The sequence below is a fragment of the Plectropomus leopardus genome, chromosome 21, assembly GCF_026936395.1.
Source record: "Plectropomus leopardus strain MGB_pleo_1.0 chromosome 21, ASM2693639v1, whole genome shotgun sequence".
Taxonomy (NCBI): domain Eukaryota; kingdom Metazoa; phylum Chordata; class Actinopteri; order Perciformes; family Serranidae; genus Plectropomus; species Plectropomus leopardus.
This window is the reverse complement of record NC_142196.1, coordinates 12,046,445-12,063,441: the sequence shown is the minus strand read 5'-3', so window position 1 is coordinate 12,063,441 and position 16,997 is coordinate 12,046,445. Positions and strand designations below refer to the sequence as shown.

The following is a 16,997-nucleotide window of genomic DNA, read 5'->3' as shown; positions in this document are numbered from 1 at the left end:
GTCATATTTTGACATTTTGCCATACTATAGCCTTGCCTTTTGGGTCATTTTTCAACATGCATTTTTATGGTGTTTTTGTCCATTTTGAAAGATTTTATGCTATGGCATGTTTTGGCACGCTATTTTAGACTGTTTTGAGGTGTTTTCAGCTGTTTTTGGGACATGTCATATTTTGACATTTTTTCCATACTATAGCCTTGCCTTTTGGGTCATTTTTCAACATGCATTTTATGGTGTTTTTGTCCATTCTTGAAAGATTTTATGCAATGGCATGTTTTGGCATGCTATTTTAGACTGTTTTGAGGTGTTTTCAGCTGTTTTTGGGACATGTCATATTTTGACATTTTTGCCATACTATAGCCTTGCCTTTTGGGTCATTTTTTCAACATGCAGTTTTATGGTGTTTTTGTCCATTTCTGCAACATTTTATGCTATGGCATGCCTTGGCACGCTATTTTAGACTGTTTTAAGGTGTTTTCAGCTGTTTTTGGGACATGTCATATTTTGACATTTTTGACATACTATAGCCTTGCCTTTTTGGTCATTTTTCAACATGCATTTTATGGTGTTTTGTCCATTTTTGAAAGATTTTATGCAATGGCATGTTTTGGCACGCTCTTTTAGACTGTTTTGAGGTGTTTTCTTCTGTTTTTGGGACATGTCATATTTTGACATTTTTGCCATACTATAGCCTTGCCTTTTGGGTCATGTTTTCAACATGCATTTTATGGTGTTTTTGTCCATTTTTGAAAGATTTTATGCTATGGCATGTTTTGGCACGCTATTTTAGACTGTTTTGAGGTGTTTTCAGTTGTTTTTGGGACATGTCATATTTTGACATTTTTGCCATACTATAGCCTTGCCTTTTCGGGCATTTTTTCAACATGCATTTTTATGGTGTTTTTGGCCATTTCTGCAACATTTTATGCTATGGCATGTCTTGGCACGCTATTTTAGACTGTTTTAAGGTGTTTTCAGCTGTTTTTGGGACATGTCATATTTTGACATTTTTGCCATACTATAGCCTTGCCTTTAGGGTCATTTTTTCAACATGAATTTTTATGGTGTTTTTGTCCATTTTTGAAAGATGTTATGCTATGGCGTGTCTTGGCACGCTATTTTAGACTGTTTTGAGGTGTTTTCAGCTGTTTTTGGGACATGTCATATTTTGACATTTTTTCCATACTATAGCCTTGCCTTTTGGGTCATTTTTTCAACATGCAGTTTTATGGTGTTTTTTGCCATTTCTGCAACATTTTATGCTATGGCATGTCTTGGCACGCTATTTTAGACTGTTTTGAGGTGTTTTCAGCTGTGTATTGGACATGTCATAATTTGACAATTTTGCCATACTATAGCCTTGCCTTCTGGGTCATTTTTTCAACATGCATTTTTATGGTGTTTTTGTCCATTTTGAAAGATTTTATGCTATGGCATGTCTTGGCACGCTATTTTAGACTGTTTTGAGGTGTTTTCAGCTGTTTTGGGACATGTCATATTTTGACATTTTTCCATACTATAGCCTTGCCTTTTGGGTCATTTTTCAACATGCAGTTTTATGGTGTTTTTGGCCATTTCTGCAACATTTTATGCTATGGCATGTCTTGGCACGCTTATTTTAGACTGTTTTGAGGTGTTTTCAGCTGTTTTTGGGACATGTCATATTTTGACATTTTTGCCATACTATAGCCTTGCCTCTTTGGTCATTTTTCAACATGCATTTTATGGTGTTTTTGTCCATTTTTGAAAGATTTTATGCTATGGCATGTCTTGTACGCTATTTTAGACTGTTTTGAGGTGTTTTCAGCTGTTTTTGGGACATGTCATATTTTGACATTTTTGCCATACTATAGCCTTGCCTTTTTGGTCATTTTTTCAACATGCATTTTCATGGTGTTTTTGTCCATTTTTGAAAGATTTTATGCTATGGCATGTTTTGGCACGCTATTTTAGACTGTTTTGAGGTGTTTTCAGCTGTTTTTGGGACATGTCATATTTTGACATTTTTGCCATACTATAGCCTTGCCTCTTTGGTCATTTTTTCAAAATGCAGTTTTATGGTGTTTTTGGCCATTTCTGCAACATTTTATGCTATGGCATGTCTTGGCTTATTTTAGACTGTTTTGAGGTGTTTTCAGCTGTTTTTGGGACATGTCATATTTTGACATTTTTGCCATACTATAGCCTTGCCTTTTGGGTCATTTTTCAACATGCATTTTTATGGTGTTTTGTCCATTTTGAAAGATTTTATGCTATGGCATGTCTTGTACGCTATTTTATACTGTTTTGAGGTGTTTTCAGCTGTTTTTGGGACATGTCATATTTTGACATTTTTGCCATACTATAGCCTTGCCTTTTGGGTCATTTTTTCAACATGCATTTTTATGGTGTTTTTGGCCATTTCTGCAACATTTTATGCTATGGCATGTCTTGGCACGCTATTTTAGACTGTTTTAAGGTGTTTTCAGCTGTTTTTGGGACATGTCATATTTTGACATTTTTGCCATACTATAGCCTTGCCTTTTGGGTCATTTTTCAACATGCATTTTTATGGTGTTTTGTCCATTTTTGAAAGATTTTATGCTATGGCATGTCTTGGCACGCTTATTTTAGACTGTTTTAAGGTGTTTTCAGCTGTTTTTGGGACATGTCATATTTTGACATTTTGCCATACTATAGCCTTGCCTCTTTGGGTCATTTTTCAACATGCATTTTATGGTGTTTTTGTCCATTTTTGAAAGATTTTATGCTATGGCATGTCTTGGCACGCTATTTTAGACTGTTTTGAGATGTTTTCAGCTGTTTTTGGGACATGTCATATTTTGACATTTTTGCCATACTATAGCCTTGCCTTTTGGGTCATTTTTTCAACATGCATTTTTATGGTGTTTTTGGCCATTTCTGCAACATTTTATGCTATGGCGTGTCTTGCCACGCTATTTTAGACTGTTTTAAGGTGTTTTTAGCTGTTTTTGGGACATGTCATATTTTGACATTTTTGCCATAGTATAGCCTTGCCTTTTGGGTCATTTTTTCAACATGCAGTTTTATGGTGTTTTTGGCCATTTCTGCAACATTTTATGCTATGGCGTGTCTTGGCACGCTATTTTATACTGTTTTAAGGTGTTTTCAGCTGTTTTTGGGACATGTCATATTTTGACATTTTTGCCATACTATAGCCTTGCCTTTTGGGTCATTTTTTCAACATGCAGTTTTATGGTGTTTTTGGCCATTTCTGCAACATTGTATGCTATGGCATGTTTTGGCACGCTATTTTATACTGCTTTAATGTGTTTTCAGCTGTTTTTGGGACATGTCATATTTTGACATTTTTGCCATACTATAGCCTTGCCTTTTGGGTCATTTTTTCAACATGCAGTTTTATGGTGTTTTTGGCCATTTCTGCAACATTTTATGCTATGGCATGTCTTGGCACGCTATTTTAGACTGTTTTAAGGTGTTTTCAGCTGTTTTTGGGACATGTCATATTTTGACATTTTTGCCATACTATAGCCTTGCCTCTTTGGTCATTTTTTCAACATGCATTTTTATGGTGTTTTTGTCCATTTTTGAAAGATGTTATGCTATGGCATGTTTTGGCACGCTATTTTAGACTGTTTTGAGGTGATTTCAGCTGTTTTTGGGACATGTCATATTTTGACATTTTTTCCATACTATAGCCTTGCCTCTTTGGTCATTTTTTCAACATGCAGTTTTATGGTGTTTTTGGCCATTTCTGCAACATTTTATGCTATGGCATGTCTTGGCACGCTATTTTAGACTGTTTTAAGGTGTTTTCAGCTGTTTTTGGGACAGGTCATATTTTGACATTTTTGCCATACTATAGCCTTGCCTTTTGGGTCATTTTTTCATCATGCATTTTTATGGTGTTTTTGTCCATTTTTGAAAGATTTTATGCTATGGCATGTCTTGGCACGTTATTTTAGACTGCTTTAATGTGTTTTCAGCTGTTTTTGGGACAGGTCATATTTTGACATTTTTGCCATACTATAGCCTTGCCTTTTCGGTCATTTTTTCAACATGCATTTTTATGGTGTTTTTGTCCATTTTTGAAAGATTTTATGCAATGGCATGTTTTGGCACGCTATTTTAGACTGTTTTGAGGTGTTTTCAGCTGTTTTTGGGACATGTCATATTTTGACATTTTTGCCATACTATAGCCTTGCCTCTTTGGTCATTTTTTCAACATGCATTTTTATGGTGTTTTTGTCCATTTTTGAAAGATTTTATGCAATGGCATGTTTTGGCACGCTATTTTAAACTGTTTTGAGGTGTTTTCAGCTGTGTTTGGGACATGTCATATTTTGACATTTTGCCATACTATAGCCTTGCCTTTTGGGTCATTTTTCAACATGCAGTTTTATGGTGTTTTGGCCATTTCTGCAACATTTTATGCTATGGCATGTCTTGGCACGCTATTTTAGACTGTTTTGAGGTGTTTTCAGCTGTTTTTGGGACATGTCATATTTTGACATTTTTTCCATACTATAGCCTTGCCTCTTTGGTCATTTTTTCAACATGCAGTTTTATGGTGTTTTTGGCCATTTCTGCAACATTTTATGCTATGGCATGTCTTGGCACGCTATTTTAGACTGTTTTAAGGTGTTTTCACCTTTTTTTGGGACATGTCATATTTTGACATTTTTGCCATACTATAGCCTTGCCTTTTGGGTCATTTTTTCATCATGCATTTTTATGGTGTTTTTGTCCATTTTTGAAAGATTTTATGCTATGGCATGTCTTGGCACGTTATTTTAGACTGCTTTAATGTGTTTTCAGCTGTTTTTGGGACATGTCATATTTTGACATTTTTGCCATACTATAGCCTTGCCTTTTCGGTCATTTTTTCAACATGCATTTTTATGGTGTTTTTGGCCATTTTTGAAAGATTTTATGCAATGGCATGTTTTGGCACGCTATTTTAGACTGTTTTGAGGTGTTTTCAGCTGTTTTTGGGACATGTCATATTTTGACATTTTTGCCATACTATAGCCTTGCCTCTTTGGGTCATTTTTTCAACATGCATTTTTATGGTGTTTTTGTCCATTTTTGAAAGATTTTATGCTATGGCATGTCTTGGCACGCTATTTTAGACTGTTTTGAGATGTTTTCAGCTGTTTTTGGGACATGTCATATTTTGACATTTTTGCCATACTATAGCCTTGCCTTTTGGGTCATTTTTTCAACATGCATTTTTATGGTGTTTTTGGCCATTTCTGCAACATTTTATGCTATGGCGTGTCTTGCCACGCTATTTTATACTGTTTTAAGGTGTTTTCAGCTGTTTTTGGGACATGTCATATTTTGACATTTTTGCCATAGTATAGCCTTGCCTTTTGGGTCATTTTTTCAACATGCAGTTTTATGGTGTTTTTGGCCATTTCTGCAACATTTTATGCTATGGCGTGTCTTGGCACGCTATTTTATACTGTTTTAAGGTGTTTTCAGCTGTTTTTGGGACATGTCATATTTTGACATTTTTGCCATACTATAGCCTTGCCTTTTGGGTCATTTTTTCAACATGCAGTTTTATGGTGTTTTTGGCCATTTCTGCAACATTGTATGCTATGGCATGTCTTGGCACGCTATTTTAGACTGTTTTAAGGTGTTTTCAGCTGTTTTTGGGACATGTCATATTTTGACATTTTTGCCATACTATAGCCTTGCCTCTTTGGTCATTTTTCAACATGCATTTTTATGGTGTTTTGTCCATTTTGAAAGATTTTATGCTATGGCATGTTTTGGCACGTTATTTTAGACTGCTTTAATGTGTTTTCAGCTGTTTTTGGGACATGTCATATTTTGACATTTTTGCCATACTATAGCCTTGCCTTTTCGGTCATTTTTTCAACATGCATTTTTATGGTGTTTTTGGCCATTTTTGAAAGATTTTATGCAATGGCATGTTTTGGCACGCTATTTTAGACTGTTTTGAGGTGTTTTCAGCTGTTTTTGGGACATGTCATATTTTGACATTTTTGCCATACTATAGCCTTGCCTCTTTGGGTCATTTTTTCATCATGCATTTTTATGGTGTTTTTGTCCATTTTTGAAAGATTTTATGCTATGGCATGTCTTGGCACGTTATTTTAGACTGCTTTAATGTGTTTTCAGCTGTTTTTGGGACATGTCATATTTTGACATTTTTGCCATACTATAGCCTTGCCTTTTCGGTCATTTTTTCAACATGCATTTTTATGGTGTTTTTGGCCATTTTGAAAGATTTTATGCAATGGCATGTTTTGTACGCTATTTTAGACTGTTTTGAGGTGTTTTCAGCTGTTTTTGGGACATGTCATATTTTGACATTTTTGCCATACTATAGCCTTGCCTCTTTGGGTCATTTTTTCAACATGCAGTTTTATGTTGTTTTTGTCCATTTTTGAATGATTTTATGCTATGGCATGTCTTGCACGCTATTTTAGACTGTTTTGAGATGTTTTCAGCTGTTTTTGGGACAGGTCATATTTTGCCATTTTTGCCATACTATAGCCTTGCCTTTTGGGTCATTTTTTCAACATGCATTTTTATGGTGTTTTTGGCCATTTCTGCAACATTTTATGCTATGGCGTGTCTTGCCACGCTATTTTATACTGTTTTAAGGTGTTTTCAGCTGTTTTTGGGACATGTCATATTTTGACATTTTTGCCATACTATAGCCTTGCCTTTTGGGTCATTTTTTCAACATGCAGTTTTATGGTGTTTTTGGCCATTTCTGCAACATTTTATGCTATGGCATGTCTTGGCACGCTATTTTAGACTGTTTTAAGGTGTTTTCACCTTTTTTTTGGGACATGTCATATTTTGACATTTTTGCCATACTATAGCCTTGCCTTTTGGGTCATTTTTTCAACATGCATTTTTATGGTGTTTTTGTCCATTTTTGAAAGATTTTATGCTATGGCATGTCTTGGCACGTTATTTTAGACTGCTTTAATGTGTTTTCAGCTGTTTTTGGGACAGGTCATATTTTGACATTTTTGCCATACTATAGCCTTGCCTTTTTGGGTCATTTTTTCAACATGCATTTTTATGGTGTTTTGTCCATTTTGAAAGATTTTATGCAATGGCATGTTTTGGCACGCTATTTTAGACTGTTTTGAGGTGTTTTCAGCTGTTTTTGGGACATGTCATATTTTGACATTTTTGCCATACTATAGCCTTGCCTCTTTGGTCATTTTTTCAACATGCATTTTTATGGTGTTTTTGTCCATTTTTGAAAGATTTTATGCAATGGCATGTTTTGGCACGCTATTTTAAACTGTTTTGAGGTGTTTTCAGCTGTGTTTGGGACATGTCATATTTTGACATTTTTGCCATACTATAGCCTTGCCTTTTGGGTCATTTTTTCAACATGCAGTTTTATGGTGTTTTTGGCCATTTCTGCAACATTTTATGCTATGGCATGTCTTGGCACGCTATTTTAGACTGTTTTAAGGTGTTTTCAGCTGTTTTTGGGACATGTCATATTTTGACATTTTTGCCATACTATAGCCTTGCCTTTTGGGTCATTTTTTCAACATGCATTTTTATGGTGTTTTTGTCCATTTTTGAAAGATTTTATGCTATGGCATGTTTTGGCACGCTATTTTAAACTGTTTTGAGGTGTTTTCAGCTGTGTTTGGGACATGTCATATTTTGACATTTTTGCCATACTATAGCCTTGCCTTTTGGGTCATTTTTTCAACATGCATTTTTATGGTGTTTTTGTCCATTTTTGAAAGATTTTATGCTATGGCATGTCTTGGCACGCTATTTTAGACTGTTTTGAGATGTTTTCAGCTGTTTTTGGGACATGTCATATTTTGACGTTTTTGCCATACTATAGCCTTGCCTTTTGGGTCATTTTTTCAACATGCATTTTTATGGTGTTTTTGGCCATTTCTGCAACATTTTATGCTATGGCGTGTCTTGGCACGCTATTTTATACTGTTTTAAGGTGTTTTCAGCTGTTTTTGGGACATGTCATATTTTGACATTTTTGCCATACTATAGCCTTGCCTCTTTGGTCATTTTTTCAACATGCATTTTTATGGTGTTTTTGGCCATTTTTGAAAGATTTTATGCTATGGCATGTTTTGGCACGCTATTTTAGACTGTTTTGAGGTGATTTCAGCTGTTTTTGGGACATGTCATATTTTGACATTTTTTCCATACTATAGCCTTGCCTCTTTGGTCATTTTTTCAACATGCAGTTTTATGGTGTTTTTGGCCATTTCTGTAATATTTTATGCTATGGCATGTCTTGGCACGCTATTTTAGACTGTTTTAAGGTGTTTTCACCTTTTTTTGGGACATGTCATATTTTGACATTTTTGCCATACTATAGCCTTGCCTTTTGGGTCATTTTTTCAACATGCATTTTTATGGTGTTTTTGTCCATTTTTGAAAGATTTTATGCAATGGCGTGTCTTGGCACGTTATTTTAGACTGCTTTAATGTGTTTTCAGCTGTTTTTGGGACAGGTCATATTTTGACATTTTTGCCATACTATAGTCTTGCCTTTTCGGTCATTTTTTCAACATGCATTTTTATGGTGTTTTTGTCCATTTTTGAAAGATTTTATGCAATGGCATGTTTTGTACGCTATTTTAGACTGTTTTGAGGTGTTTTCAGCTGTTTTTGGGACATGTCATATTTTGACATTTTGCCATACTATAGCCTTGCCTTTTGGGTCATTTTTTCAACATGCAGTTTTATGGTGTTTTTTGCCATTTCTGCAACATTTTATGCTATGGCATGTCTTGGCACGCTATTTTAGACTGTTTTGAGGTGTTTTCAGCTGTGTTTGGGACATGTCATATTTTGACATTTTTGCCATACTATAGCCTTGCCTTTTGGGTCATTTTTTCAACATGCAGTTTTATGGTGTTTTTGGCCATTTCTGCAACATTTTATGCTATGGCATGTCTTGTACGCTATTTTAGACTGTTTTGAGATGTTTTCAGCTGTTTTGGGACATGACATATTTTGACCTTTTTCCATACTATAGCCTTGCCTTTTGGGTCATTTTTCAACATGCAGTTTTATGGTGTTTTTTGCCATTTCTGCAACATTTTATGCTATGGCATGTCTTGGCACGCTATTTTAGACTGTTTTGAGGTGTTTTCAGCTGTGTTTGGGACATGTCATATTTTGACATTTTTGCCATACTATAGCCTTGCCTTTTGGGTCATTTTTTCAACATGCAGTTTTATGGTGTTTTTGGCCATTTCTGCAACATTTTATGCTATGGCATGTCTTGGCACGCTATTTTAGACTGTTTTGAGATGTTTTCAGCTGTTTTTGGGACATGTCATATTTTGACATTTTGCCATACTATAGCCTTGCCTCTTTGGTCATTTTTCAACATGCATTTTTATGGTGTTTTTGTCCATTTTGAAAGATTTTATGCTATGGCATGTTTTGGCACGCTATTTTAGACTGTTTTGAGGTGATTTCAGCTGTTTTTGGGACATGTCATATTTCGACATTTTTTCCATACTATAGCCTTGCCTCTTTGGTCATTTTTTCAACATGCAGTTTTATGGTGTTTTTTGCCATTTCTGCAATATTTTATGCTATGGCATGTCTTGGCACGCTATTTTAGACTGTTTTTAGGTGTTTTCACCTTTTTTGGGACATGTCATATTTTGACATTTTTGCCATACTATAGCCTTGCCTTTTGGGTCATTTTTTCATCATGCATTTTTATGGTGTTTTTGTCCATTTTTGAAAGATTTTATGCTATGGCGTGTCTTGGCACGTTATTTTAGACTGCTTTAATGTGTTTTCAGCTGTTTTTGGGACAGGTCATATTTTGACATTTTTGCCATACTATAGCCTTGCCTTTTGGGTCATTTTTTCAACATGCATTTTTATGGTGTTTTTGTCCATTCTTGAAAGATTTTATGCAATGGCATGTTTTGGCATGCTATTTTAGACTGTTTTGAGGTGTTTTCAGCTGTTTTTGGGACAGGTCATGTTTTAACATTTTTGCCATACAATAGCCTTGCCTTTTGGGTCATTTTTTCAACATGCAGTTTTATGGTGTTTTTGGCCATTTCTGCAACATTTTATGCTGTGGCGTGTCTTGCCACGCTATTTTATACTGTTTTAAGGTGTTTTCAGCTGTTTTTGGGACATGTCATATTTTGACATTTTTGCCATACTATAGCCTTGCCTCTTTGGTCATTTTTTCAACATGCATTTTTATGGTGTTTTTGTCCATGTTTGAAAGATTTTATGCTATGGCATGTTTTGACACGCTATTTTAGACTGTTTTGAGGTGATGTCAGCTGTTTTTGGGACATGTCATATTTTGACATTTTTGCCATACTATAGCCTTGCCTTTTGGGACATTTTTTCAACATGCATTTTTATGGTGTTTTTGTCCATTTCTGCAACATTTTATGCTATGGCGTGTCTTGCTACGCTATTTTATACTGTTTTAAGGTGTTTTCAGCTGTTTTTGGGACAGGTCATATTTTGACATTTTTGCCATACTATAGCCTTGCCTCTTTGGTCATTTTTTCAACATGCATTTTTATGGTGTTTTTGTCCATTCTTGAAAGATTTTATGCAATGGCATGTTTTGGCATGCTATTTTAGACTGTTTTGAGGTGTTTTCAGCTGTTTTTGGGACATGTCATATTTTGACATTTTTGCCGTACTATAGCCTTGCCTTTTGGGTCATTTTTTCAACATGCATTATTTTTGTGTTTGTGGCCATTTTGGAAACATTTTATGCTATGGCGTGTCTTAGCAGTCAGGTTTAAGACTGTTTTGAGATGTTTCTGTTGGTTTCGGGACATGTCAGATTTTGATGTTTTTGCCATGCTGTAGCCTTGTCTTATTGTTCAATGTTTAAACATGCATTTTCATGGTGTTTTTGGCCATTTTTGAAATATTATATGCTACAGCATGCCTTGACACGCTATTTTAGAGTGTTTTATGTGTTTTCCGCTTTTTTTTAAGACAAGTCATTTTTTGACATTTTTGCTATACTATAGCCTTACCTTTTGGATCATTTTTTATTGGGTTTTTTTTTTCCATCTTTGAAAACTTATTTTCTATGGCATGTCTAGGCACGGTATTTTAAAGTGTTTTCAGCTGTTTTTGCGACATGTTATATTTTGACATTTTTGCCATACTATAGCCTTGCCTTTTTGGTCATTTTTTCAACATGCATTTTTATGGTGTTTTGGCAATTTTTTTCCCAAATGATACAAAGTTCTTTCATGATTTAGGTACATACTATACTATCACATTTTATCAGATTACAGACAACTTACAATACTATTCAATTTTTTACATGATTTCGAACGAAATACTAATAATACAACGACGTCTATCCATGATTTCAGATGACATACAATACTATGATATTTTGTCACCATTTTGGTTGACAAACTATTCTATGGCATCATTTTTCAAGATTTTGTAGGACATCGTATACTACAACATTTTTCAAGATTTTGGATGGCAGTCTGTAGTATAACATTTTGTTATGATTTTGGACAATATGATGATGTTTTAATGTATTTCTGGAGGACATACTAGACTATGACATTTATAAGAATTTTCGGAGAACATACCATAGTATTACGTTCCTTTCCAATTTGCGTCGACATACTAATCATACTATTCAGCAATCGGAAATTTGAAATATCAGTGATATTATTTATTAGCAGCAGTTAATGAAAACATTCTCCCACCTTTTAGTGTGTCACCTTTCATAATCAAACATTTTTACTATAGGGCTTTTTTGTTATCGCTTCTACCGTCTTGGTTTCTGTTAATCACCTACATCATACCTTCAGCATTCAGTAAATCTAGCATAACATTTGTTGTAGCCTATTAAGAGTCACTGTATATATTAATTGTGCCTCATATTATACAGGAGAACATAAATGTATGTTTATCGCCAGCGGATGCCTAGCAGGTGGCAGCTCACAGCCCACAGCTTTAAGGCAGTGCCATCATCTTGACCTGCTCTGCAGCTGTCTGCAATGGCACAGTCCCTGTAAGGAAAAGAAAGACAGAGTATTTACTGCTTTTGCACATGCAGCATGTAGCTGTCCATTTCAAAACCCTGTTTTTCTTTACCTAACCCCACTCTATTGTGATTGATACAGAATTATTGCAACACCTGCCACATCTAAGCAGTCAGGAGAAACTAGGAATGTTGTAACTAAATATGTGAATACAGTTGTTCACCTTTCTTGTGCTGCATTCAGGCGCCTTTGATCAGTATTTAAATTTGATCCCTATTTGAGCCCTGGGGAAGCTGATTTGATTTATTTATTTATTTGATTCATTTATTTCAACAATGAGCAACTTCTAAAGAAAGATTTTCAAATTGCAAAAAAAAAAAAGGTTTAGGAAATTATTTCCAAAAAAGGCAAAAAAGGCTAGAGGAAAATATGTTTGGAGAACTTATTTATTAGAATTATTATAACTTTTAGGCAGTTTTTTTCCGGCCATTTTTAATCCTGTTTTGTTTATTTATTTGTTTTGGGGTTTCCTTTTTTTTTTTTTTTTTTTTTTTAAATTTCCAGGTCACTTGTACTTTTGCTAATTTGCCCAGGGTTCAAAGGGTTAAATGCATTTGTTGTGATGCTGACTGTGTGCTTTCACTTCTCAGAGGGTTAAGTTGCTTTGTTTAATTACATTTTTAAATTTTTTTTTATTATTATTTAAACTAGCTGATTTTAAGTATTACTGCTACTGTAACAGCATTTTGGACTGACTTGTAGTGTCCTCCTGTGAGCAGCTGGTTCTCAGGACTGACGATGCAGTAGACAGTGGTGTAGGCTCCCTCTGCTGGGGTCTTGAGCATGAAACTGAACGTCCTGATTACGTCCACAAGAGGGCGCCTCATGTGCCTTGTTATTTCAGTGTTCACCGCACCAGGGTCCACAGAGTAAGCCATCACCCCCATAGCTGTAGGAAAAGGGATGTATTAAAGTACAGAATTTCTTTCAGATATTTTAATGTAGATGGCAACTTCACAAAACACACACTGCTTTTTTTTTTATCCCATCGTACTGATTTGGTTGGTTTGAAATAAAGAAAAACCTTTACAACAACCTACTACATGGTGCAAGGCCATAATGATAAATACAACAGATCCATATCAGAATCAAGTATAACAACTCTGAGCTTTCATTTCTGTGGAAATGATTAATAGTAAGATTGACAAACAAGGTGTTTTGAGTGGAGTGATGATTAATTCCATGGAAGACCAGTGTGTTTTTTAGAAACAAGTTTCTCCTTGCTTTGTTTCTTGCCCAGAGCGGTTTGTGGTTGAGGCATGAGACTCTCACACTAGCAACGGATGCAGATCCATTTTTTATGCACAAGGAAAGAGACAGAGAGGCACACAACGGGACGTTAAGACAAAAGTACATGGTGCATAACGTTGCACTCACACCCTACCCTCAGTCCTTTTGGCCAGCTCTCTGGTGAACAGGACGTTGGCCAGCTTGCTCTGAGCGTAGGCCCTGACAGGGTGGTAGTTCTTCTCACCGCTCAGGTCATCAAACTGGATCTTTCCCATGGTGTGAGCTATCGAGGACAGGTTAATGACTCGGGATGGGGCCGAGTGTTTCAGCAAGTCCAGTAACAGGAAGGTCAGGAAGAAATGACCTGAAGAGGAAGAAAGTGGGAGAAATAGAGAGAGAGAGAGAGAGAGAGACAGAGAGAGAGAAGGATAAAAATGAAACTAATTAGGAAGAAACTTTTAAAGAAATACACAAAAGCTTTGCAGATTGGCTCACTGATCATCTGCTTAGTGATTAGACACCAGAATCAGCTTGTTAATAATTGGTGCTATTGCTGCATGTTAATACTTCATTACTAAAATTAATGTAGTAAAAATTTCGGTAGATTAACGTTAATCAATGACAGGGCCCCAGAATTAAATAAACACAGAACAATGTTCCCAAAACTAGTGTATTTAAACCTCTTACCCAAATGATTGACTCCAAACTGCATCTCATATCCATCCGCTGTTGTGGCGTAGGGGCACATAGCCACACCTGCATTGTTGATCAGGTAGTGAAGAGCCTTCTCAGCTGGAAAACAAAATATATGTAACCTGAATTAGAGTCCTCCTAAAAAATATATACTGTATTCTGGAATCTTTGTGTGCACCACTTACTGTTGTAGATATTCTCAGCAAACTGGCAGATCAATTTGGTGTCAGTCAGATCCAGTTGCCTGGCGACTACCTTGGCTCCCTTCACCTCCCGCATGATGTCACGAGCAGCTTGCTCTCCTTTTGCCATGTCTCTGCATGCCAAAATCACCCGTGCACCTACAGAGATTAATACCGCTTAATGGTGACTACGTGCTTGCGTGTGCGTTCATGTTGAAATTTGAGCAAGGTGGTGCTGAGCTTACTTTTAAACCTTCATCTTTGTCTCACTGTTTATCTATCAGACCAACCGGCAGACATTAGTTGCAACTCCAGTTCTCTGCTCTGGTCTCTAATGTTTTTAGCTGTATTTTATTGAAACCAGTAATGGTTCATATGCTTATGAGCATTATCATTTAATCTGACAGTTTAATTCTTGAGCTGCTTCATTATATGTAATATTCTTGCCTGTGCTTGTTAAACTCTAAACATTTTCTAAACGGGCACTTTCAGTTACACAGCAAGAAAGAATAATGCAAAGATCCTGTTAATAATCATGCTTTCCATTTGTCAGTCTTTAAATGTGAAGTTGTGTTTGCTTGCCTCTGCTGGCCAGGTCTTTAGCCGTCTCTTTGCCTATTCCAACGTTGGCTCCCGTTATTATTGCTGTCTTCCCATCTAGACGTACATCTGAAGACCACTTGGGGATAAACACAGACCTGATGAGTGAGACATGATGATAGAAATAATTAGAGAAATATTATGGGACATCTTGACCTCAAACATGATGGTGAAATCCAATTCTTACTAACAACTTTGTTAGACAAGAGGAGGGAATAAATTATTGTGTACGTGACATGTTTGTTCAACTGTACAGTAGATAAATTACAAGGTAGGTGAGGTTTCCCATCTAAGGCCAAACAGTGAATGCCAGAAACAACAGTCATTGTGTAAAATGTCGGTAAAAGTCACAGGCTTTAAGGCAACTCTGCAACTTCACTTGACATTTCAGCATCTGTCTGAACTGGCCCAAAGCAATCATCTCCACCCATCATGTACCCAGAGCACAATAAATAAAAGTAATTTGTTAGTTTCTTACCTGACAGCTTGCATCCCTGCAATTTGAGTGGCTCCTTATTTTGCCAATGTTGTCAAAAGACTAAGGTCCAGTGATGTGAAAGAGAGGAAGCTGGAGAAATGAGAGAGTGAATTAAATGACATCCGTATTTGCCTTTTATATAATTTAGAGTACAAGGAGAAGTGGTAATTACACACAAATCCCCCTCTGTTGAAAGTTGGTTAGTGTAACTAATCAATTTGCTATAATTTTGAAGATTTCATGGTAAACAATCACATGACAAGCACTGCTGTTTTTCATAGGGCTAGGCAACAGAGAACTACTTGTGTATTCACACAGCTTTATGCTTGGGATTTCTTAAATGAACTTAACTTTTGACTCAGAAGATTGTTGCAATGTCCTGTATCTTTCGCCCCTCATACTCTGTGTTCTGCCACCACAAAGTCTGAGTCTTGTTCCTGTGTCCGAGAGGCAGTGGGGCTTCTAGCAAATCTGTGCCCAGGGGCCCACTGGTTTATTACCCCCCATGCTTAAATGCATTTTAAGGTCATGTCTGCTGGTCCACGTGTTGCTAAGAGGAAATTACTTTCTGAACTTTGTGGTAGTTTTATTTGACCTTTTTACGCAATTCATCAATATTTGTGAGTTCCTTATATATGTTCTGCATGAAAAATCATTATCTGTGAAGTAAAAACTGCATCTGCTGGATGAAAAATTACCATTGAGGAGATAAAACTAATCCTCACTGCAGGTGAAACTGAAAACCTAGATCCACAGGTGAGCCGACTGTAATTTCAGCATTTCATCACTGTGGCTTTTTTGGTGCTTTCCACAGGAAGGTCTAAGTTATCACCTGGCTGCATGTGAGGCTGTTATCCTAATTGTTGATTGGGGTGACCATGACAGTCAGTTAGTTAATCCTTGAAAGAGCTTGAATGTGAACAATGAACCTGCAGCATTACTCAAAAGTGGGTTTCCCCTCTCCTTCTCCAGAGGCATCTATTTCTTTTATATCATTATCATTTGAAAATTGCATATGTGCTGGTAAATGGGTCTTAAAGTATCAGACCTACTTATAAAAATGTGATGAACAAAATCAGAATTTTCATATTAACTTGAGTTTTCTTGTCTTTTTTTTTCAGCTACCACTAGGTGGGAGGCTGTAGCAACATGCAGTAGTTTTGGACATATCTTCAGTCAAATGAGGGGCTGTTTTCTCACACATGGAAGACTGGAAAATAAAAAAAAATAAAAAAATTCTACAGTCAGGTTCTGTGTTGTCGGGGCAGCTAGGTCTCATGTAAACCATGTGAAAGCTAGTCATAACTTCCTGTTTTCCCAAACAACCATAAAATAAGCCGAGACAAGATGCGCACTTACACACATGCACACACACATATATAAACACACTCCTGCTGACCCAAACCAGGCCTAAAAGAGTGCTGCCAGCTCCTCTCATGTGGTCTCTCTGTGACGCTAGCTGGTCTGACTGCTCAGTGTGTTTCTCCTCACAGCTGCTCGCCATCCACGGGCCTGATGAAAGGCTGCCTGTCTGTCTGTCTGTCAACACGGGGACAAAGACAGAGAAGCCTTGCCACATGTGTAATTAGCATTGCTTCACGAAGATTATAGATCATCTTGAGGAGATAAATGACTCGTTCATTGTAATTTGTCGATCCCAGAATAGGAAAGTTGACAGAGTGAAACCACAGAATGTAGGATAGCAGCCATCTCTGGAAGGATAAGATGCGAAACATATTTAATTTCAATCAAAATTTT

General features: G+C 36.4%; 1 protein-coding gene across 1 annotated transcript; it reads right to left on the bottom strand.

Annotated features, from left to right (window-relative positions):
- Nucleotides 1-11,661: 11,661 nt before the first annotated feature.
- On the bottom strand, nucleotides 11,662-15,395 carry LOC121960599 (retinol dehydrogenase 11). The gene is made up of 7 exons (XM_088071628.1): nucleotides 15,240-15,395; nucleotides 14,744-14,859; nucleotides 14,165-14,320; nucleotides 13,974-14,078; nucleotides 13,441-13,650; nucleotides 12,753-12,945; nucleotides 11,662-12,023 (listed from the first exon to the last, which is right to left on the bottom strand). The coding sequence occupies exons 1-7, from the start codon at nucleotides 15,251-15,253 to the stop codon at nucleotides 11,921-11,923; spliced, it is 897 nt and encodes a 298-aa protein (XP_087927754.1). The 5' UTR covers nucleotides 15,254-15,395; the 3' UTR covers nucleotides 11,662-11,920.
- Between the last annotated feature and the right edge of the window lie 1,602 nt (nucleotides 15,396-16,997).